The sequence below is a fragment of the Pogoniulus pusillus genome, chromosome 27 (genome assembly GCF_015220805.1).
Source record: "Pogoniulus pusillus isolate bPogPus1 chromosome 27, bPogPus1.pri, whole genome shotgun sequence".
NCBI classification, from domain to species: domain Eukaryota; kingdom Metazoa; phylum Chordata; class Aves; order Piciformes; family Lybiidae; genus Pogoniulus; species Pogoniulus pusillus.
Window position 1 is genome coordinate 11,489,935 of NC_087290.1, and position 24,078 is coordinate 11,514,012.

Genomic DNA, 24,078 nt, shown 5'->3' on the forward strand with positions numbered 1-24,078 from the left:
ATAACGCTGCGGGGGACACCCTCCCCGCCCCGCCGCCCACGTCCTCTGCGGGATTAAAAAGTGAGGGTTTGGACTGTCCCGCAGGCTGAGCTGCACCGTGCCCAGTGCGGCCGGGATGGGATCGGTCTGAATCCCGGCAGCCTCCGGTTCCGCGCAGGAGTCTCGGCGAAACGGGATGAAACCCGACGCGTTCCGGGGCCAGGCAGGGCGGGGGCGGCCGCAGAGCTTTGGAGAAAGAAAAAAAATCACGGGAGGCTCCGTGCCCGGTGCAGCTTCCGTGGAGGCTGTCGCTTCCCCCACCTCAAATCTCTCTCTGCTCAGGGACTCAGTCTGTGTCTGAGCAGCGAGACCTCGAAGGAGCATCCCCAGCTGGGTCCTGCTCCCTGTTTTCTCTCCCATCTTAATTTAATTTTAAACTTCCTTATTTATTTTAACAATGTCCCCAGTTCCTCTCAGGAAGGGGAAGGCACAAGGCAGCCTCAAGTCTCATAGGGGTTACCCAGGTCCCATCTGCTCATCAGGGCAGAGGCTCTGTGCCTCCAGCATCCCCATTTCTTTTTTTTTTTTTTTTTTTTTTTTTTTTTTTTTTTTTTTTTGGGGGGGGGGGCCCAGGAGTTTGGCAGAAGTTACAGCATAAAAAGAGGGGTAAAACACCTCTGGGTGCTGGTGGGTGTTTGAAATCCCATTTAACACAGGATCTGCCACTGCTGCTCCTATGTCACGTGAGCTGTGGTTTTGGTCTTCGTTTGACCTGTAGGATTGTAGAAAATCACCATCTTCTGTTTATGGGGGAGTGAGTTTCACTGCTGAGAAAATGAAAACACTCAGAGTGGACCGTGGGCAAGAATATTTTTTTCTTACTGCACCTGTCTGTTTTGTGGGGGCTTCCTCACAAGTAAGTTTGACATTGGCCCAGCACTGTATGGAAGGGCAAAGTCTTCCTGTTTTATTCACGTTTCCTCAAAAACCTGTGCTCCTCTAAGCCTCCCTCTACCAGAGGCATGGGAAGTTGGAACAATGCTGTGCAGACAGATCAGACTCTTTCTACCCTTTAATCCTTAAAGCAAGCCTGAAAACTCAAACCACCCTGGGTTTTTCCCCCATCATGGCCCTGGTTCTAGCACTGTGCTCAGGCATCTCTGCACTGCATTTAATTTTCTCACTGCTCAGCCTTTTCCTTGCTTCTCTGTAGACGCTGGGCTATTGTGCCAACTTTCCCGGGGGACCTTGGTTCGGGCACACACTAAAACCTGCTGCCCTGAAGTGTCTCCTCTCCCAACTCCTCACCCATATGTGCTCTACAGATTGCCCTCCAGGCGTGTTTTCCATGGATAGCTCAACGAAGGCAGCACCTAATAACAAGTAAATAACAGCCCTGACGCCTGGCTGCCAGCACAAAGCAAGCAATTGCCCTTGGTGCAGGTCACTAATCTCTTGACACACGGTCTTTGAGACCTGGGGCATGGGGAGCGAGGCTGAAAGGGGAGAAAAGATAGTAGGGACAATGGCAGGGCTGCCGGCCGGCTAATAACCCCGTCCCGGCTTTGTCTGGGTATACTCGGCCTCTGCTAGTATCAATTCGTCTCGGCAGAACAAACCCCACTCCCGTCCTGTGAAGAGACGGGTGTCTGCCCCTCCACGGGTGTCCGGTGAGAGTCTCGGCTGTCCGAGCTCAGTGCAAAGCTGGAGACACTGCAGGTATTAATAGCCCCCATTTTGAAGCCAGCAGTAATTCTCTCCCGTGTTTCCCCCTCCACGCTGAAAAAAAACCCTTCACTTGATCCGTTTGTCCTCTCCAGTTGCCATCTGTCTTACATCCTTCAAATCTCACCTTAAAAACAGTGCCTCTTGAGCAAATCCTCCCCGCCGTCCGTGCGCGCCGTCTCGCCCAGCGCAGGCCTGACACTACAAGCGCTTGTTGAAGTGAAGGGGATTTGAGAGCGTGCAGGACACGGCGGGATTAAGGCCACAGATTGTGCTCCCCGCGCCCACGGAGCAAAGCCCCATCCCTGCAGCTCCGCCTGCCTGGTGCCACCGACCCCGAGCCCAGTTCCGCTCCCTCTGCTTGGCTGCTTCTCCGTTGCACCAGGGAGCCGGGGCTCATCCCACCAGCATGTGGGTATGCCTGCTCCTCACCATCCCACCGCTTCATAGAATCATAGAATTGTAAATGTTCGAAACAACCTCTGAGATTATTCAGTCCAACTTTTCCTCATGTCCAATTTGGGGTCATTTGCTCTTATCCTATCTCTAATCACCTGGGAGAAGAGACTGACCCTCACCTCACTACCACCACCGTGTGCCGCTAGGACGGAGGGAAACACCTGAGCCAACCTCCCCGGATGCCTCTGAGTACCTTCTTCTGCGGATGGAAGCAGGAGAGGTCATCCCCCCGAGCTCTGGCGAGGAGGTTTGGGGTGTTTGGAGCGGGGGCTGCTGTTTGCACAGATGCAGGGGTGCTGTCCCACCTCGCGGTGTGCCGGTGTGGGACCCACTGCACCACCCACCAGCAGCATCTGCGGGGCGGCCTCGGCCAAGCCCGTGAATCACAGGCACATCAAAGCAGCGGCAGCGCAGGCACTAACAACCTTGGCTGGCGTCTCTGAGCGGACAGTGCCTGTGCAGATGTTCAGCAGCAGCTTTTCTCAATTAGGAAGAGCAGCAGAATTTACCAGAAAGCCCAGGGAAGGAAAGGAGTTCTGGCCAGTGGAGGGGCTGCAGTGAGGAGCCCACGCATCCCTTGCAGCTTCGTGGGCACATCACCAATTCTCTCCATTTTAGCACCAGTATTACATTGCCCCACATTTCCTTGCAGCCTTTGCCGTGGGGTTCACCTGATTCCATCAAAATCTTGCTCTCCTGTAGTAAGATCCAACCTTACAGGGTTTCACAGGCAATAGAGGAGAGCTCAGCCATGACCACATCTGAGCCAAACCTTTGGAGTCAGAGATTCTTTCTGGAACAGAAACCCACAGGATTTCAAAGCCAGTCGCGTGACCTGTGGTGGGGTGACGCATGATGCCTTTTGGCTGAGCTTGGCAAGGGCAGCCCTGATCCTGCCAAGCTCCCACAGACACCCTGAACTACCAGGAGCAGGAGTCTCGTGGTCCGGCCAGCTGCCCGGGTGGGACAATGGCATCACTCCCACATGACAGCTGGACTTTCCCCCTTCAACAGCAGAAGGAGCAAACATGGACACCCCCTGTGTGGGAGGAGAAACAGCAGGATGTGCCCAGTTCTCACTCCCCATGTCCTGCTTGTCCCTTCAGAGAGGGAGTCAGGGGAGAGGGAGTGAGGTGGAAGGCAGGACATGGGGCTGGCTTTTCTCCCTGGTGTTGCCTCTGGTTTTCTGGTTGACTGAAGTCACTAGTTTGACCATGGCTTCTAACCTTCAGTACACAGCAAACCACCTTCCAAAGTCCTTTCCTTCCCCAGGATGTTTCAAAAGGAACATGTTCAGCTGCTGTTCCCACCCAGGACTGTCAGGTATGGCACCCCACAGAGACTAGTGAAGCACCACGGTGCCAGGCTGGGGAGGACTCCTCAGTGAGGGAGGCAGAGACACTTGTTCTCCCTCCAAAACACATCAGGGGGGTAGCTGTCCCTTGAGTCCCAATCCTGAGGTATAACTGTCCCGAGCCCCAATCCTGAGGTGCAAACTTCCCCACTCCTGCCTCTTACAATGCAGAGCCCCAGGAGCCAGCACTTCTCACTTCCACAGAGAAGGATCCAGAGGGAGAGAGGCTGGGGTGGGCATGGGGTTAGCACCCAACTGGCACCACAGCTGGGCACCCTTTTATTACCATCCTATAATCATATTGCAAATACTCACTGTGAAGTAATTACACCCCATAAAAGAAGCAGCAGCCTGTGGCTTGAGCCAGGACACTCGTTTAAAAGAGATGTTTCATGTCTCATTTATGGATGAGATTTTAACCTGACACCCTTTTAACATGGTGTTAAATTAGAAATTAACTTCCTATGGCTGCTCGCTGGATAATTGACCTACTGACAGGCTGAGTGCTGCAGAATAGTCAAGATACATTTCAGACAGTGAAGTTCCCAAGAAAATTCAGAGCCTCTTCCTTGATCTAGACCAGGGTTTTTCCATTCACTTATGGTCAGGTGGCAGGAGGGCATCTCATGGAGGGAGGGCTGCCAGCAAGCTGCATCCCTGCTGTGCCATGCCCACCACTGGGGATGTGGTGAAACTCAGCGGTCTGGAGGGAAGAAGGCAGAGGAGCCAGGGAAGGATGCAATACCCCAGGTCTGGAACAGGCTGCACAGGCTCTGGAGACTTTCAAAACTCACCTGGTCATGTTCCTATGTGGTCTGTCCCTCATCCTGTCACCACAAGCTCTTGATGCTGGGGCCAAGGAACTGAGGGAGGCAAAAATTGAGCATAAAGCTTCAGCTAACACTGGGCTAGCAAAAAGGTTTTATACTGGAGTGAGAACAGGGTGGAAGTATTCCCTGGCTTTGTCCTTCAGAGGCACAGGTGAGGGGCACAGCTCTCGTCTCCAGCCAATTCTGTTTTTATGGGCTCTTCTACAGAGGGCAAGCAGGGAGCTCCAGGAGTGGGTTCATGCAGACACTGGGCCATTGAGGTGTGGCTGCCACAGGCACATGCTTGTCCCAGTGCCTTTTCCATCTGTGAAACAGGCCAAGCCTTGGGTTCAATTGTTTTCTCCTACCACATAAGCCACTCATCACTTACTGCATTAAAACTCCCCTCTCATCTCCATACCTTTTGCTCCCATTTTATCCACTTAAAATTTGGGGTGGGTGGGAGGGGAAATCCCAAGTTTGGTTTTCTCTCTCTGTTTTTTTCTTCAATCCCAAAGACCTCATCTCAGCTCCACTGAACTCGCTTAATTGTAAGTGCTGAGCTGGTTGGGTTTAAAGTTACACTTAGCAGCTGTGAAACATTAGGGTGAAGTGATTACAACCTACTGGAGGATACCGAACATTTTTACAATATCTCAGGAGCATAAAGGGAAGGACAACAGGAAATGGTGCAAACTTTCCTACCCCTGCACAGCAGCGGCGAGCCAGAGCCAAGGCAGGGAGAAAACAAACGCGGAGACACAGTGCAGGCTTGCTCCGGAGCCCCCAAGTTCTGCAGGAAGCCTCCCCATGAAAGCACTTCGTGTTTACCCCACACTGTGCTTGGAGGGTCACAGAAGAGAGGGAGCAGGGTTTAGGGATTTTCACAGCTGAACTTTGGGGCAGACCTTCCCTCTAGGCTCTCTCTCGGGGAAGGAGGATGGAGAGGTCGGTGGTATTTTCATAGGATCACTTGCTCCCTGGGATAGGACAAGGAGCAATGTATGGAAGCTGCAGCTCAGGAGGTTCCACCTCAACACAAGAGGGAAATTCTTAACTGCAAGGGTCACAGAGCACTGGAACAGGCTTCCCAGAGAGGTTGTGGAGTCTCCTTCCCTGGACACTTTCAAGGCTGTCTGGATGTGTTCCTGACCTGAGCTAGATTATGGTCCTGCTCTAGCAGGGCGGTTGGACTCAATGATCTCCTTAGGTCACTTCCAACCCCTGGTGTCCTGCAATCCTGTGATCCCGTGTAATGGTTTGGGTTGGAAGGGACCTTAAAGATCATACAAGTTCCAACTCCCTCTGCCATGCACAGGGACAGCTCCCACTAGAAGAGGTTGCTCAAGGTTTTGTCCAACCCAGCCTTGAACACTTCCAGGGAGGGAGCATCCACAACTTCCCTGGGCAACCTATTGCAGTGTCTCACCACCTTCACTGTCAAGAAGTCTTCCTAATCTTCAGCCCAAATCTCCCCTCTTTCAGATCAAAGTCATTCACCTCTCATTCTGTCACCACAAGTCCCTGTAAAAAGTCTCTCCCCAGCTTTCTTGTAGGCTCCCTTCAGGTACTTGAAGGCTGAGCAGCCCCAACTCCCTCAGTCTGTATTCATAAAGGAGATGCTCCAGTCCTCTGATTAACTTTGTGGCCCTCCTCTGAACAGGTTTGATGTCTTTCATGTGTCTGGGGCCCCAGAATGGATGCAGAGGCCCCAGAACTGGACTCATCATTTTGTCTTTGGTTGGTTCCCTTGGCTGATTTGCCTTCTCCTAACCTCATCACCAGCACACTTCATTTTCAGGCTGGCTAAACACTATGCAGGGCAGGACTGGCAGAGATGAGCTGTGGGATGGGGCTTATCAGCTTACCTTGGGCATAGCTTCACCTGCAAATTGAGTGAAGCCCATGCCCCACATGCTCTGCACAGCACCAGGAAACATCACCCCCATTGGTCATAGCCAGGCCCATGGACTGGCTCTGAGGTTTGATTTCATTTGAACTCTGAGCTGTCACGTTTGGAGAACCTTTGACTTTCCACTTCTCTTCAAACAGCCAAACCATTCCCCTTCCATGATTTAAGCAGGCTACATGTGTGTGTTTGTTACAGAAACCAGGCTAGGATAAGAAAGCAGTATTTCACCTTAATTCATGAAATCTGAACTCAACTCTTAATAGAAGAGCTTCACTTTATGCAGGGAGTGATATACAGTCCACCCCGCTTTAAATGAGACGTTTTGCCTTTTGAACTCAGCAGGAGGCTGCTGCTTACCACTACTGGAAACAGTTTAAAAACCTGCTAGTCCAACATGACTTTTGGGCTCTCTTTGAGCCAGTGGTTTATATCATGGCACAACTTTCTTGCTGGGCTGCCTGTGCTAGCTGTTGCATTTGGAAACCTGGGGTCTTCAAACTCTCCTGGATTATTTCCCCTACAACAGGAGACACTCATCTGAAATCCTGTGAAGAACACTAGGCTCTTGCTATTTTTGCTTTAAGTGGGGTTTGGGTCATATCTTTAAGATTGAAAAGCTGATTGCATTAAAGTCAGGGCAAACCTCCCTTTCTAGACACCATCAACGAGCAGCAATCTTTTTTGGCACCTGGTAAAGGGCATCATTGCTGAGGGGAAGGTGGAGGAAAGGTGGTGTTGCAGGGAAACACGTGGCACTCATCTGCAGTGGGGAGCTTTTGGGCGTAAACTAAAGGCAGGGGCCACCCATGGGAGCAGGCATGCCCTGTGAGTAAGACACACACCATGGGGATGTGTTGAATCAGCCCTTATACAGTTACTATTGAATTGGACCCTACAGAGTTATTGCTGAATCAGATCCTGAGGGGTTGATGTTGAATCAGAATCTACAGTTATCAGAACCTAGAGTTACTGCTGGATTGGACCCTACAGAGTTATTGCTGAATCAGAATCTACAGTTATCAGAACCTGGAGTCACTGCTGAATTGGACCCTATAGAGTTATCTCTGAGTCAGACCTTATGGAGATATTGTTGATTCAAATCCTACCGAGTTACTGTTGCAACACACTTGGCTTTCCCTGGCTCACTGAAGAGCTGGAACTCGCTGGTTATTCTGCTGGGTCATCTGTGAAAGTATCAAATTAAAGTTAAATTAGCCACCTCATAGCAGTGCTTGCTGGTGTTGGTTATTTTTGGTTTTTTTAAGCTCCAGGCTTTCTGAAGAGTTTGGCTACAGGGCTATCAATAGTGGGGAATTTAGGACATTCTTTTCAGTGAACCAGACTGAAAATATTTTGGTACAGCCCCAGTTTGTAGGTTTTTGGGTTTGGTTTTTTTTTCCCCTCCCTTTTCTCTCTCCTCTTTTTTTAAAACAAAACATCCTGATTCAAAGGAGCTTCTCACAGACTGGGATTTTCCACATGGCTGTATAGCAGCACTTCTAAAAAGTGATTTAATGCCTGCCAACAACAAATACATTTCCAATGACACCACTCGACGTTGTGTGCTATCCTTCTTGGTGTATTCAGTAAGAACCAGCAACCAAGCTGTCCACGGCAGAAGGGAGAAGAGCAGTCCCAGAATCCCAGAATTGCTTAGATAAAGGAAAACGCCTTTAAGATAATTGAGTCCAATCATTAGCCTAACACTGACAAGTCCTTGGCTAAGCTATATCCCTAAGCACTACAACTACATGACTCTTAAATACCTCCAGGGATGGAGATTTCACCACCTTCATCACCTTCTTCTGCAAGAACTTTGTCCCTTATGGCTGCTCCTTGGAAAGCCTGAAAGGAAACAAGCACCACGGTGACAACACAATCCCTTCTGTGTGTGTTAATCTGGATTTTGTTTGAACTTTTGGAGCTGACCTTGGCCTGAACCGTGTTAAAAATCCTTACTGATGTGGACTGACTTGACCCCACGGTCCCATTTGTCCCCAGTGCCAGCCCTATAGCCCCTTACTTCAAGCCATTCTTTTGCAGACATAAAAGGAGCAGCACTATGGCACATACAGCCAGCGGGACGGAGCTGTGAGTACTTACTGACAGGCGAACTCTCCTCTGATTTCATCCCAGGGAAGTTTTTCTTTTTGCTTGAGCAAGGACTGACTGAAAACCAAGCAAGAAGCTGAAATTATTGCAGCAGACTCACATTTTTTTTTAGTGGTTTCCAAGCCTGAAGAGAGAGGGGGGAAAAAAAAAGGGCAAAAAAAGCTTCTGAGTTGTGGCATTCCAGTTAAAAACAACAAATAAACCAAGCCCAAGACTGAATTTGGTGTTTGGGGATGGGAGAGGAAAAGGGTTCTGCGTCAGTCAGTGTGGCTGCTTTAAGCTGCAAGAGTGCAGAAAGATTTGTGGGTTTCGATAGTTTCCTCTCATTGCCATGACTCAAATGGCTTCTATTGGAAACAACAAGCAGTGGGGAGGAAATTTCATAAGCTGACAGTCCCATCTCACTCTCTGCTTCTCGACACAAGTTGGCTGAGACATAGGAATTCGTGTGGTTCCTGTGTGAGCCCATGACTCTTTTATCAGCAGAGTTATGCGCTGCTGGGTTTCGACTGTGCACATTCAGTAGGGTTCAGGCTGTTATATGGCTTCTGCAAAGCCTCTTAGGTGTGATCCTATAATACAAGAGATGGAGGTGGGTGACTCTGCTTCCAGTGATCCTTGTCTCACCAAAGTCAGTGGGTGAAGAAGCAGGGCCCTGACCAACACACGGAGTTAGGCTCAGACACCTGAACAGAGACGAGTGTTGACTTGTGGCGGTGCTAAGTGGGTGCAAGCCACACCACAGGTCATATTGCCTCTGTCTCTTAAGAACCTTGTCCTTGCAGAGAGGGAGCAGAAAGCAGGGAGCAAGCTAGACTGGCTGCACAACATCCACTGATGGCTTTAATTAAAGCCCTCAAGTTAGCAAATATGCACATAGTCTGGTCCAGGAAGATACACGAAGCCCACTCCATCAACACTGCCATTTAAGCAGTTTCTTGTTTAACTTAGATTTATTCAATGACACATGCATTTCTGGACATATATCTGAGTTCCAGTGAGCAACTTTTATAACCAAATATGAGAAATCTGTGACTGCAGTTAGTCAATTAAGTACATTTCTAAAATACATGACTAGAAGAAAACCGTAGCGAGAGAAAGACTTCTGCCAAAGAACAAAAAGAAACATTTCCATTTGTAATACTCCTGGCATTGATGAGTTATCAGGGGGGAAGTAGGGCAGCAAGGAGATGCATGAGGAAGGAATAACATTATCAACCCTGTCCACAGAAAGTTCTCCAGTTTCCACTTTCTCCAGTTCATTCCTTAATGCTCGGCACTTTTGCAGATGGTGAGAGCTCCTCTGAGTTACGGAGATTCCCTTCACCTCTCGATGCCAAAAAAGCGGAGAATGGTTGTGCAACCATGTGCTCGACCAAAAATGGCTTTGAAGTATTTCTCCTCCACCAAACCTCTTCCTGAACACAGTGGAAAAAAAAAAAAGAAGAAGCTGCAGAGATATTGGGATTGAAGATGGAGTCTCTTCGTATTGCACGGGAACACAAAGTCAAGATTTGGTGAGTATGGTTCAGGAAGGTTTAAGAGTTGCTGATATTTATCAGGGTAACGAGGAGCATCCGGTGCTGCAGCCAGCTGGCAGGTGACGGACACATTGGGATTGCTTAGGTGGAGAGGTGGCTTGTTACCCTGTCTGGATCTCCCCTTGGATGTTCAGCTGATTTAAGGGAATCCTGTGGGGAAAAGGCTGAGGGGCTGGTTTTCGTTAGTGGGGAGGGGCGATCGGTAGCCGTCAAAGTTGCGCGGGATACTGCCACTGGTAGAACCCGAGCTGTTACTCAGTGTCTCTATGCTTCCCTCTCGCTGAAGCTCTGCAACGGGGAGAGAAAACAGGTCCTGGTTAGCATTTGGGAGAGACCCCAAGTGCTGTTAGTCACTTTATTGACGAATCTCACTGTATCACTGCTCTAACGTTAGCTCATCATCATCCATCTTTTCCAAGGCGACTTGATGGATCACCCCAGGGGCATCCAAGCTCCTGGTTCTACTTTCCGGCCAGGCTCCCAGCTCAGCTGAGCTGAAGCAGAGCTCGATGGAGATGTTACACCCTGCGCAGAGAGTGATGCGTTGCCTGGGGAGAAGGCTATTGACTCATGACATATCAGGACTAGAGAGTGGGGATGTTCACAGCTGAACTGAGCAGGGTGCAAAGAGTACAGTTAGGTGATGAAGCACTTTTCCTTCACAGCAGTGGTGCTGGGATGCTGGGGAGTGTCAGTCACACTGGTCACTGGTGGTGTATACCAGCAGTATGTAACCACTGCCATTCTCCACCTTGGGAATGGCAGGGACTTTCCACAAGCCTTTATCCTGCAGAAATGGACATAAATAACTCCGCTTTTTTAAGCCAAAAGAAAAAAGCACCTCCTTTCCTACGTGCTTGAGCTGTGCGTCAGAGCAAAAGGAGCAAGCAGGCCTGCCTGTGGCTCTCCCTCTCCCAGTCACACACATCCAGACATCTCCCCTCGCTGACCTCTCAGAGCCTTTTCTGCTCCCTAATCTCAGCCAGGAAGATTTTTGTGAGCACAGAGCATCGCTTCTAACCGTGGCCTCTCTGAACCACTTGAACCCAACAGTTGCCTGGGTGGCAGCATGCGGCAGCGTCGCCGGGCAGCGCTGCCCCGGCCAGCACTCAGCGGTGACATGCAGCGGTGAGATTAGGCAGAGCCCCATGTCCACCACAGGAATCCTCCCCTCAGACACATGGTGACAGGCTACAAGAAATATTCTGGTGAGTTGTGACGTGTGGCCCCGAATGCAACTTCCAACAGCAGCAGGGCATGGGATGGGGAAAGGACAAGGGGCAATGGTTTGGATTTAGAGCTGAGGAGATTTAGGTTGGACATCAGGAAGAAGTTCTTCACTGTGAGAGTCGTGAGACATTAGAATGAGCAGTCCAGAGGAGTTTTGGAAGCTTCATCCCTGGAAGTGTTTAAGACCAGGTTGCATGAGGCTTTGAGCAACCTGATCTAGTGGGAGGTAGTTTGGAACTAGAGGATCTGTAAGGTTCCTTCCAACTCCAGACATTCTATGGCTCTATGATAGGAGCTTCCTAGCATAGAATTCCCTTGCTGCCAAAGGGGAAGGATGAAAAAAAGAACCCTTATTTTCTGCATGTGACATGTGTGTGTATGGCACAGGGTGGAAACCATGGGAGCAGCCTGGCAGCTTTTCCCTGAAGCAGGAGTTTTGCTTGGATGTGGATTGAAAGAAGCTGCAGAGGCAGGAGTGGGAAGAGCGGTGCCCACTTTGCTCTCTGCTAAATATCACTACACTGTTTGCACACCTCTGTCTCATTCCAAGATAGTTAACCTTTAGTAAGGCCTCAGGTTGCACCGGGAGAGGTCTAGATTAGGAAAACTTTCTTCTCTGAAAGGGTCATCAGGCACTGAACAGGCTGCCCAGGGAAGTGGTGGAGTCTCCATTCCTGGAGGTGTTTAAAAAACATTTGGATGAGGAGCTTAGGGATGTGGGCTAACAACTGTGTACAGGGAGATGTTAGGATATGGTCATCTTGGACTAGGTCTTTTCCAACCAGGCAACTCTGATTCAATGACTGTAAACATCATGACAGTTGTTTTGCTGCAACAGGACTCAGAGATAAGGACATATCTATACACAAAGTGCCCAGCAAAAGCAGAAAGTCAGTTCTTCACTGGAACAAAAAGCATCCCACTTCAGCATGCTGGGACACTGCCTGGGCACGGTGGGGATAGCAGTCAGGTGAGTGCACACCTAGGAAAGGAGGGATCAGAGGTTAGTCTTTGACCATGGAGGTAATTTGCAACAGAGATAATCTGCCCAGGATACATGAAAACCAGATCAGCAGGAAACCAGTCACCCGATAAGCAGTGATGCTAATGAGCTCAGCTGGATTCATCACCATTTCTTGCCAGTATTTGGGGAAGGAATGTCCATGTCTAAACCTCTTCATTTTCCTCACATCCTCACTCTCCCATGAGTTCAGGAAGTGAAAACAGTAATTTAAATCAGAAATGAGTGGCGTATCCCACACTAATACTGTGCTTATCCTGTCTGATTTGGGGCTTTTATCTCCCTGCACATACAGCTGGCTTCAGTTAAATGTCCCACGTCAGAGCTCTCGGGCGCTGGGCAGCACTGCACTGGGCAGGTTGGGGCTCCTCAAACAGTGCTTGGGCTGCTTCTCTCTCTCTTTTTAAGCTGTAATTGATTTTCAGGCAAGTGTTGTGTTTTCAGTCACCGCAGCAGAAGAAGGGAGAAGGAAAGATCAAGGAAACAGTTATTTCCCCACAGCCTCATGGCTTGTGCATGGCCACTTCTGTCCCTCAGGTTGCCTGCCAGCTTCTGCCTGTCCTTGGACATATCATGTCCTGCCTGTCCTTTGGTGACTTCTGTTACACAGTATGCCCTGCCAGGATGGGATTTTTGGGAGTTCAGACCTGTAGGGTGGTTTCTGGGGGGCTGTGGGATTTCTGGAGACAGCAGCTCTTGTCACCTCTGTGAGGGACTGCCAGGGGGTGGCACTGCAGAGACTAATGCCAGCCAAGGAAAAAGTATGGACAACACATAGGGAAGGCAGAGCAGTGGGAACAGGGCCTGGCTAGGGAGTCTGGGGTCCTGTCCTAGCTTGGCATCACCACTTCTCTCTCCTTGCTACTCCCAGACATTTGTAACCAGGAGGAGCAAAAGAGAGCACAAAAGAGATGCAAAGGCTCCAGAGGAACTGGAGGGGATGTTTTCCAGCCCTCTATCCTGCAGAGAGCTTGCTTTGGGTTTGAAGAAGGGGTCAGACTAAAGAGCAGGGGAGCTCCTGCACATCCCAAGCACTGCACATTCCCCTGGGTAAATGGCCCCGGGTGCTCTCAAACAGTGTAGCACCGCGAGCCCGCTTGCTCTGGAACTAATTACACGGCGCAGCAGACGAGCCATGTATGCTGATACCTAAGAAAGTGCTGTAAAACCTCTGACTGCTGCAGCAGCAAGCACTGCTGTGCTCAGGAAATTGGGCTCTTGCCCTCGCCCCAGCCTGGCTCTCGTGCACAGCTGGGTCACACGAGATGAGCAATTAGCCTTTACATGGTCACCAGGGACTACCTGTGCTGCACATATGACCCCAAGGACCACAGTCAGCACATCCTCATGAATTGCCCTAAATGAATATTTTTTTCCCCAGCTGTTTTGTTGATAATAAAAAAAAATATAATTAATTCCCCCAAAAGTTTAGTTAGAACTTATCTTTCCTTCCAGACCTTCCAGCAGACACAAGAACATTGGGGCTGTTCCCATGGGAAGGCTCAGACAAGACTGGGAATGGCTCCATGGTGTTGGATGCCCTTCCTCTTATGGGGTAAAACAACAAGAGATGATTTCTGATAGACCTGGACAGTCCCACCAAGTGCAGAAGAAGCCACCATGGCATGGTGAGGCTGTTGGGTATGAGTTGAGGCAGGGCCCTACAGACAGGTGGAGCAGCAGGGCTGACCTCCCACTGCTCCAGGATGGAGCAGCCAAGCCCTGTGTTACATCTGGAAAGAAGTGAAATAGTTCTCAGACCTAAATAAGATGTGTCACAAAAGTGATCAGACCACCAATGTCCTCTATGTCACCATCCGAGGAGGTGTTAAAAAACTCATTTAGATATGGTACCTGGGGACTTGGTTTAGTGGGCATGGTGGTGTTGGGCTGATGGTTGCACTTGATGATCTTAGAGGATTTTTCCTACTTTAATGATTCTCTGACCCTCTGTGCTGGGAACAGACTTGCTGACAAACACGGAAGAGAAGCAAAATGCAGGATTCCTTCATGGAAAGATGGGGTGAGGAGCAGGACAGCCTGGCTGAAGGCTCAGCACCGTGCTGGCAGAGCAGGATGTGGCGCTTACTTCGGTGGAGTTACGCCAGGAATGGACTTGGCCCCAGCCTGTCTGAGGGTTATTGTATCTGCATTCCCCCATGCATACACTGTCGAGATGTATTAACTTCCTTAAATGTACCAGTAAAACAACCTCTTATGATACACTTTAATGAACTTGTACAGTAGCCAACAAATTGTGCATCATATAAAACCCATTCGGCCTTATAGACTCTCTGGCTATTTTGTAACAACTGCAATTTGCTTCTGCTGAAGCAAGATAACCAGGGTTGAGAAGTCAGGCTTTGCAGAAACCTAAATATTTGATTTGAGGGGGGGGGGAGTAGTGGGTGGGAGAAGGAAGAAAGGGGCCTCTGGGAGCTATTTACGGGGTCAAAATAACATGAGACCTGCTCTTCTTGTAGCGTTTCCACCATCAAGGAAATGAAATACTGTGAGAAGACCAGCACTTGCATTATTTTGGCCCCAGAAATGGCTCCCTCAGGCTTTCAGAAGCCCGTGAAAAACAAACACAAATACAAATAAATGCTAATACTGGAAACGTAAATAGTAAAACCTGCCCATGTCCCCAGAGGAAACGACTCACAGAGTTCTGACTGCCCTGCAAAAGAGAGGGGGAAAAAAAGAGTCAGGAGAAAAAGACCAAGGAGCAGGAACATCTGCTGAAGCCATGAGGAGAAAGTCACTTCAGGGGAGCTGGGAACAGCCCTGCCTGTGTTTTTGATGGTAACAGTAATGGGCACCGCCAGCATCACCCAGGGTCCCAGAATAACAGGGATTTTCAGGGCACATGTGCTTCCCACCAAGTTGAAGGCAGCAGCACTAAAAATCCTTCTTGCAGCCATCAAAAGCTGGGGAAGGTGGCACAGTGTGGCCAGCCAGGTTCCTCAGCCCGTCTTGGGGACAGCTGTCCCCCTCCCATGGCTCTGCAGCATCTGGCGCCTTTGGGAGCTGTGGGAACACTGATGTTGGTTGGAGAGGAACACGGCATTCAAGGTGTTGCAAAGCAAATGCTGGCTGCTCTCTGCTTGGCATGGCTTCCAGCGAGCCTGCCCACAGACTGGCACCAGCACAGCCTTCCTATGGCACCACATGAGAAACCGCAAAGAGAGCCTCCCACAAGACATTTCTTTCTGCTAGTATCCTCAACCACTATGCTGAAGCCTGATGGTCCTGTCCCCTCTTCTACCAGCCAAGCTGCTCTGTTTTCCTTGAGCTGCTGCCAAGCCAGAGAGGAGGAAGAAGAGGAGGAGCTGCTTTGGGGACAGCCTGGGCTCCTCAGGTCTGGAGCAGCAACACAGCTGCACCTTCAGTTCCAGAAAGCTCCAGGAACTGTCAAAGGACCCTATCAAATCTAGAAAGGTACGCAGCCCTGCCAAGCTTAAATGTGAAACCATTTGATAGGGTACATTAATTCAATGCCTGAAGAAAATCTATACAGCCCTCTTTTGCCCGGAACACTCATAAATTATGCTGCCTTTCTCCTCCGAGCTCTCTCTCTAGTGGTCCACTTGAAGCCGTGCTATCTCCTTTATGTCTACTCAAAGAAGTCTCGTCTCCAGCCCATTATTTCTTCTAATGCTTCTTTCCTTTCTCTCTGTTTGCTTTCCCCTGTTAAGCACGGTGGCAAAACACCCTCCTCAAATCACTTTCTGGAAGAACCGACCCTTCCCTCTCACCTACCCAGGGCTGCCCAGGCTCCCGCGCAGCCCGGGATAAATGATACAATGACAGCAGCCTGATGTGTCAGGGCAGTGGGGAAGCGGCAGCAGCTCTGAATACAAGAATTATTCTTCATCATCTCAAACTGTCACAACACATTACCCTCAAAGCCGCAGCTCGCTGAAGGAGTGACCCTGGACTGAATGGGAGAGTGCTCGGGGAAAGAACTAATTGTAGCCTCTTTTCACACGTCAGTCACTTTTCACAGCACCAAGCCTTTCAAGCTCAACTAATGTCAAGTTCCCTTTTCCTTTTGCTGGGCTGAGTATTTCTGATTTTTAAGGATGGCATTTTTAAAGGAACAAGGTCTCTGGTGAGGGATGAGGCCAGGAAGGGGAGGGAAGGAAGCGTCGGGCGTGAGCACGCATCAGAAAGTCCATCAGACGCCTGAAGACTCGTTAGGAATTAGACAATTAACAAGTAGGAATGCAGGAAGTGGGGTAATGGCCAGCAGGGCTCGAATCTCCTCGATTTCAGTTCTGTCATTCACAGCAATTGTTTTGGGGAACGCTTCGGGCTCCACCACGCACCGAGGGGGCTGCGAGCGCGGGAACGGCCTCAGCCCCCGCCCTGAAATTAGGATGCAAGATGGGCACTTCCCAGTGGCGGGCAGGGAAAACGAGGTGCAGCTCTCCCTGGCCACAAGTAGTTTTGGAATGAACAGCTGAAAGGCCAAAATTAGAGCCTTATTTTAAAATGGAAGATAATTTCCTTCGTTTGGAGGAGAGGACAGAAGAGTCCCTGCTGACAGAGCTCTCAGTACGAGTCTGTGTTCCTGGGCAGGCAAACCTAAGAGCCCTTCAGACCTTCTTGTCTTTTACAGAAATCCTACAACATTCTGGGGCCAGGACTAATTTTTTTCTCTTCACCCTTACCTTTGCACAATGCCTATCACAGGGGACTTGCTGAGCTGGACTGGGGCTTCTGAGTGTTACTTATTAACTGTAATGAATAATAATTACGTAGCTTCTGCCATCTGGATTCGCATTCAAAAGGATCCTATATGGAGCCAACACTAAAAGGCAATTTGTAGTAGCACAATGGAAGGCTTGAGGATCTCTTAAACTGTTTGTAATTTACCCAACGCTCCCCAGTGAATGGATTAGTTAAACATTTTTATTTCACTGATTGCTGCTGAGGGGACTGGGACATGCTCCCCCTCCCCGAGAGGAGCTCACACTGGCTCCCGAAGCCTGATTTCTGCTCCCCAGTATGCTGACACACACTTTTATACATCAGTTCTCCATCCTGCAATGTTTAGACAACATCCCAAACTTAGCTGGACACTTTTGGCTCTATTTCTGTATGAACACTTACTATGAACATCATAACTGCTCCCCACGGGAGCTGCTGCCACTACCTGGGATGAGCACGGTGCAGGCCAAGGCAGGAAAGAGCTCGAAAGCTTATGTGGAGGTTACAAATTTCACCCCTGCCATTAAAGCCTTGGAAGCTGTATTACTGCTTCTGTATTTTTTTCTTGGGTATTCTCTTATTTTTGTGATATGAAATGCAATTATGCTAATGAGGAAGCTCTAATTATAACCCATCTCCACCACCCTTGGCTGCTGCTCCAAGGCAAGGACCTGTGGAGCTGACTCCAGCCCCGTGGCCCTGCTGGGAGTGACAGCAGAGTTGGGGGAAGGAGGGCACCATATCCCGGGGGGAAACCTTCACTTTTGGGTACTCAGATCAGCGAAAACAGTTAATATGAAACTGCAGTGTAATAAAAACACCAACCAGTCACCAAAGCTCTTAATTTTCCAAGCTCCTTTTCATTTGAGATGGACAAAAGAAAATTCTGGGCAAGCCTATTTGCTCTTTTCCAGTGAGAGCACAGGCAGAAAGTCACTTCCCAGCACTCTCTGTTGCTATAATGTTGACAAGTTTGTATGATTATAATAATATTTAAAAGTGAATTAAACCTGTTTTCTGCCCCAGGCCCCATGCTCTGCTCCTGCAGAAGACACTAACCCATACCAGCTCCCCCCATGTTGCAGCAACCAGCACAGGCAGCTGTGGGGACCACTTCACTGTGATGCTTTGGCTGGCCACGACAGACCTGCTTCTGAAAAATGCTTCTTTTTCCTTATTTAAGCCAGCAGTGTGAGAAAGGCAATTTTAAACGCCATTCAAAAGACAAAATGCCAACACTATGGCATTTGAACATTGAAAATCAACCCCTGTATTAGAACCATTTCACCCTGCTTCAACCTGAGAGATGCTGAGATACCACAAAAGCACCTGCATTAAATTTGCAAAGAAGCTTGGCAAATTCTGCCTGAACAACTTCTCTGGAATCAGGACTCAGTGGCCTATGTAAAATATTAGTTCCTGTCAAACTCCCTTACAGCAGCTCCAACGCTGAATCCACGCAGAGCTCCTTAGTGCCATGCACTTGGAGATGAAACCTGACACCTTGGAAAGAAGGTGGCAGGATACAGCAAGGAGATGAGGAGGTACAGGAGGCAGCAGGGAAGCAAGGGAGTGGAGACTGAACCTTCTGAACATCAGAGCCCCGCCGAGACTGCAGGTTCCATTCCCAGTGCCTTCTTTCAGCACGAAGATGCCAAACAACTAACACTTATGAAATGGGGAGGACATCTGAACTTACATAAATGTCTGGGTTTACCTCAGGCACAAAGAGATTGTGGAGATAGGGACAAAACATTTTCAGGCATGAACTTCTAAAAGAATTTTGTCTACCCAAAAGGGGAAGGAGAAAAAAAAAAAAAGGGCAAACAGCTTTTGATTTTAAAAAGAGAATCCAAAAAGCTCCACACGACTCGAAGCCTACAGAGTAGGAGACCCAAGACTTTGGCATCTTGCCCAACTTGTCTCTGAGCATTTTATGGAAGGTTAAAAGTGCACTAGATAAAGGAGCAGCATTTAGAGGGAGAATATTCTCCACGATAGGCACTTTCACAATGACTGCAGTGCTTTTAAAACATAATCTCAAGTTTCCTAGAGCTCTCTCTCTTTTTTTTCACTTTGCAAAGAGTTTTAGGATGTTTTCCTACATAAATGGCACCTCAGAGGAATGAGTTACTGCTTTTAGGCAGTATGTGAGGTTTTAAAAGTCAAATGCTCAACAGAAAAAGACTTTTCTGCATGCCCATCCACATTGTGGAAGCCTATGAGTCACAGAACCATAGAATGGTTTAGGTTGGAAGGGACCTCAAAGCTCATCCAGTTCCAACCCTCTGTCATAGGCAGGGACACCTCCCACTAGAACAGGTCGCTCAAGGCCTCATTCAACCTGACCTTGAACACCTCCAAGGAGGAAGCATGCACAACCTCCCTGGGCAACCTGTGCCAATGTCTCACCACCCTCACTCTAAAGATCTTCTTCCTAACATCCAGTTTCAATCTCCCCTCTGCCAGTTCAAACTCATTACTCCTCATCCTGTCATTACAGCCAAGTCCTCATGCAAGGTTTCACCAAGAGTTTTTAAAATGAATATGCAGCTATGGTTGCTTGAGAATAAAGGAATTCCCTCCCACCCCACCTTGAAAGTTTCAATATGTTGCTAGAATAAATCGTGTACCATACTTTTCATGTTCTACACACTTCTCCTGTGCAAACCCATCTGTGGAGAAGGGCTTTTTTCAAGTGTATTGAGGCAGAATTATCTTGCATCTTCAGTTACGCAAGCAGCACATCTGTGTATATCAGACCAAAAGCATTTGCAGAGAAAACACTGTATTAAAATTCCTGGGTTTGGTCTGTCATTCCCAGGGTTATGGGAGTGCCTTGGATTGCTCAACAGTGACCCCTCTGTCAGGCTCTCACCCCACAAAGGAAAAGACAAATTCAATGTAATTTGCATCTTCATGGCACCTACCAGACCTGTGTCCTATGCCCTTCAGGCTCTTTGGATCTTGCTCATGCATTTTGGAGGTGATGCTCCCAATCCTGAAGCCACCACACTTCTATCCAGAGCAGGTCTGGATCCAACGTGTTGTTTAAGGTGGATCTAGGATCCCTCCAACTAAGGGTCTAAGGTTGGAAAGGACGTAAGAGCCTAAGGGTCTAAGCATCTCCCTATCCACCAGAACTGGAGCCACTTGAGTGGGGGTTCTGTCTCAGAGCTGGCTGTAGCAAAACCACCATGCAGAAGGTGACAGTCATGGGCACACAGGGAGTGCTGTGGATCCTTCCTTCTCTCCTGGCCAAGGCTGAACAGTCCCAGCAAAAAAGCTGTGTAAGGAAAAGCTGACTGAAGGTCAAACCCACAAGCCCAGTGATTACCTCTCGCTGATCTGCTGAATGGGCAATTTCAGCCACGCCTGACCCTCCAAACTTCAGCAGCTTCTTTCATGTCTAAAGCTGAATTTTTTTTCTCCTCCTGTGATGCTGCCTCAGTTATTTGGCCTCTTTAATAACCCTCAGTTGGGAAGACAAGGCAGCCCCAGAGGAGGACAAGCCCTGTGCTTGAAGCATGCATCTGAGTGCTTCTTGCATGTGTGCCTTGTGTGCTTCTGACACAAATGTATTGCTGAGTTCATTCTAGAAGGATAATGTTACAAAGCAAAGTAATTCTGGCACAGCTTCTAGTAATTCTGACATGAAGTGGCCTTTTGGGCCAGTCAGGAAAGCTACTGAGAGGCTCTGGGCTGTCTCCCCGGTGCAGATTGATGCCGAGGAGGAAGCTGGACTGGAATTTGGGTTGAATTCAAAGGAGAAGTTAAAAGTTTGAGGGGAGCAGATGCTCAGCTGGTCCAGATCAGAAGAGTTTTGTTGATGAAATGATGTCACCTTGGACTCAGCCTTGTCTGCTCCTCTAAACAATTCAAGGCTCTGGAGTTGGAAAAGCTCAGGTGGAGATCTAAGGAGCAGAGGTCTCCTCCTTTCATTTCCCCGGTGCTACTTTTGAGTGTTGCTGAGAAACTCCAAACCCATCCAAATAATCCCAGCTCCAAACGTGACTTATTTGGTCTATTTAGCCAATTATTGTCAAGATTATGTTGCCATCACTGCTCCAAGCAGACCAATTTTCTGAACACAGACCCAATTTTACAAAGCACTCAGAGCTTGCAGTAGTAGCCTTAAAATCACATCTCTACCTAGATTGAGTATTAACCCAGCCTGGAAAAAACAACAGGCCAACCTTGTGGGCTCATTCTCTTGCAGGATTGCTTGAGGCTCTTAATACACTCTCTCTTATTTATACAGCTCCAAATTCTGATGTTAAATATGAAAGCCTCAATAAAAACCTGACATCTGAAGCTTAATTTGGCCCTTCATTAAGGGAGTCATTCTGCACAGTGGCTTATGTTTGTCCTCTTGAAACCAGAAGGCAGCAGAAAGAAGGGAATTGGGAGGTTTTCACTTTGCAAATCCGTAATTTTAAGACTTGTTCTCAGTGCTGATCCAAATATACTCTGCCTTTTCAGCTGCACTCTCATGGGCACTGTCAGATGTGTGGACAAGCCTGTGGACGAGTGCGTGGAGGAGGATAACCCTTGTGTGAAATCTAAAAGACCTAATGGCAAACCAAGGCATTCCTCTGGCCACAGCCCACATCAAAGGCAATTTAAATCATCTCAAGCTGTGCAGAGCCTGCCTTGTACATGGGCATCTGGCAGGGAAGTCAATGTAACTACCTGCCTTTCACCTTGTGCTCCTCTGCAGACTTTTTGTGCCCCCCCTACCTTGAGTACTGTGCACAGTTCTGGAGCCCCCAACACAAGAAGGTCATAGAACTGTTTGAGACAGTCCAGAAGAGGCCACAAAGATGCTCAGAGGGCTGCAGCAGCTCTGCTATGAGGACAGACTGAGAGAGTTGGGGTTCTTCACCATGGAGAAGAGAGGATACCTTGTAGAGGCCTTCCAGTATCTGAAGGGGGCTACAGGAGGGCTAGGGAGGGACTGTTGAGAAGGTCTTGTAATGAAGGATGAGGAGTAATGGATTTAAACTGGTAGAGGAGAGATTAAACTGGATGTTAGGAAGAAGTTCTTTAGAGTGAGGGGAGTGAGACACTGGCACAGGTTGCTCAGGGAGGTTGTGGATGCTCCCTCCCTGGAGGTGTTCATGGCTATGTTAGATGAGGCCTTGAGCAACCTGTTCTAGTGGGAGGTGTCCCTGCCTATGACAGAGGGTTGGAACTGGATGATCTTTGAGGTGTCTTCCAACTTAAACCACTCTAAAATTTCAATGGGTGACCAGTCATGGTTCCAAAAGACAAACCAAAGAGACAACACAATCCTGAAATGATACCACCTAAACATTTTCCTTCAGAGGGATAAAAGTAGCCCTGAGTGGAGGGAAAAAAAATCACTCCCAGATTCCAAGCTAGAGACTTGTCCCTGCACCATTCATCTCCTCACTGCAGATGAGGGAAGAAAGCTGCAAAGTTAATTTGTCTTCTGATGAATGCCTTCATCCAAACATCATTTCCACCTGACAGCCTGGTCTTGGCTGCAGTGCCCAGCAAGGAGAGCTGCTCAGAGTGGTCTGTGGGAATAGGTTGGAGATGCTATTCGAGGGAATGCTATGTTCTCCCTTAGCAGAAAACAAGCACTGCAACACACTCCAGCCTCCCTCCACAGCATATTGCATAGTACTGACTACCCCAGCACAGTGCTGTCTGTTTCTAGTTATGGAGTCACCACCATTTCCATCTCACTCACCTCAAGTAGGGTGCTGCATGTGCTCACCACCCCCAACCACCCATGGCTCCTTTCTGATGCTGTGCCACTGAGCTGGAGCAGAGCAGGACCTGGCTGCTGACTCTGCTTGCACCTTCCTGCCTGCAGCCTTCCCAGAAAAAAAACCCATCTTTGGAAATGGCTGGAGAAGTGATACCGACCCTTTGTCTTTCACAACACCATCAGCTTTTGGTGTAAACACAGAGTTCATGTGTTGGCCAGATACTGAGAAAGTCACTGACCAAAGGAAATAACAAGTAAATAAAGAAATAAATAAAAGAGATGGTATTTGAGCTGTGGGGGGCCTCTTGGAAAGAAGGGATAAAATGCCTCATGCAGAAAAAGGCAGTAAACAGTTTATGTCCTGGAAGAGCCATTTTATAGGGTGGGTGGCTCCCTGGTGTGTCAGGAGGTGACACGCCATCAGCCAGCACCAGGCATTCCCAAATTTGGTGTCTTTTCACAATAGCGAATGGCTGCTCAAAAAATTCATCCCTTTACTACTCATTTCTGCATGCAGGGAGAACTAATTCCATCCTTCCCGGGCTGTGGGATAGGCTGTAGGGAAGCTGCTCGGAGAAAATCTGGAGAGCTTTGCTAACGTCTGAGAAACTCAAAGACTGAAAGCCAGGCAGCAACAAAAGCATTGCTGCCTCCTCTGAGCAACAGGAAGGAAAGGCAGAATCTAAACAACACAAGTGGGGAAAAAGCTATTTACATTTCTGAGAAGTTTCACTCTTTCCCTAAATGAGTTCAGGCACCACCAACACAGAGTTATCAGTGATGCACTTTAGAGGGCACCAGCAGAACTGTGTCTTTACCTTTTGCCCCAACATCTTCTCCATCCTCTGTGAACACAACTGCTACATTTCTACAGAAAGACAACACCTTCAAAAGTTTCAGCCTCTTCCATGAACCTCCACAGGGGTCCTGAATACTCTCCACCTCTGCTGGGGCAGCAGCATTAGATGCTTTCTGCACCTGGGGAAGAATAAACTCCTGGAGCAGTACAGGCAAGGACTGACCTGCTGGAAAGCAGCTCTGGGGAGAAGGATCTGGGAGTGATGGTGGGCAAGAAGCTCACCATGAGCCAGCAATGTGACCTTGTGGTCAAGGTGCTCTCCTGAGGTGTATTATGAAGAGTGTTGCCAGCAGGTCAAAGGAGGTCCTCCTCCCCCTCTACTTTGCCCTAGTGAGGCCACAGCTGGAGTACTGTATCCAGTTCTGGGCTCCCCAGTTCAACAGGGACAGGGAACTGCCAGAGACAGCCCAATGAAGGGTCATGACAGATGATCAGGAGACTGGAGCACCTCTCTTAGAAGCAGGGTCAGAGACACCATGGAGAAGAGCAGTCTGAGAGGGCATCTTCTCAATGCTGATCAACAGCCCAAGGGTGGAGGTCATGAGGATGGGGCTGGGCTCCTCTCAGTGCTGGCCAGCGATAGGACGAGGGGCAGGAGGTACAAACTAGAACACAAGAGGT

The 24,078-nt window shown here is 48.9% G+C and overlaps 1 protein-coding gene and 2 long non-coding RNA genes across 8 annotated transcripts in view; 1 reads left to right on the forward strand and 2 right to left on the reverse strand.

Annotated features, from left to right (window-relative positions):
• Nucleotides 1-4,311: 4,311 nt before the first annotated feature.
• LOC135187437 (uncharacterized) lies at nucleotides 4,312-8,072 on the reverse strand. The gene is made up of 3 exons (XR_010307336.1): nucleotides 8,005-8,072; nucleotides 7,345-7,422; nucleotides 4,312-4,380 (listed from the first exon to the last, which is right to left on the reverse strand). It is a non-coding gene; the product is annotated as an uncharacterized LOC135187437 (long non-coding RNA).
• Nucleotides 8,073-9,284: 1,212 nt separating this feature from the next.
• BCAS3 (BCAS3 microtubule associated cell migration factor) overlaps nucleotides 9,285-24,078 on the reverse strand; it is a 413,259-nt gene continuing 398,465 nt past the window's right edge. For 5 of the 6 annotated variants that reach the window (XM_064166577.1, XM_064166584.1, XM_064166578.1 and 2 more), the window contains one exon: nucleotides 9,285-10,179. In XM_064166577.1, coding sequence (XP_064022647.1) covers nucleotides 10,031-10,179 — 149 coding nt within the window. In that variant the 3' untranslated portion in view covers nucleotides 9,285-10,030. The remainder of the gene's footprint in view (nucleotides 10,180-24,078) is intronic. The other variant, XM_064166581.1, reaches the window with a different exon arrangement.
• On the forward strand, nucleotides 9,783-14,428 carry LOC135187671 (uncharacterized). The gene is made up of 2 exons (XR_010307405.1): nucleotides 9,783-9,867; nucleotides 14,108-14,428. It is a non-coding gene; the product is annotated as an uncharacterized LOC135187671 (long non-coding RNA).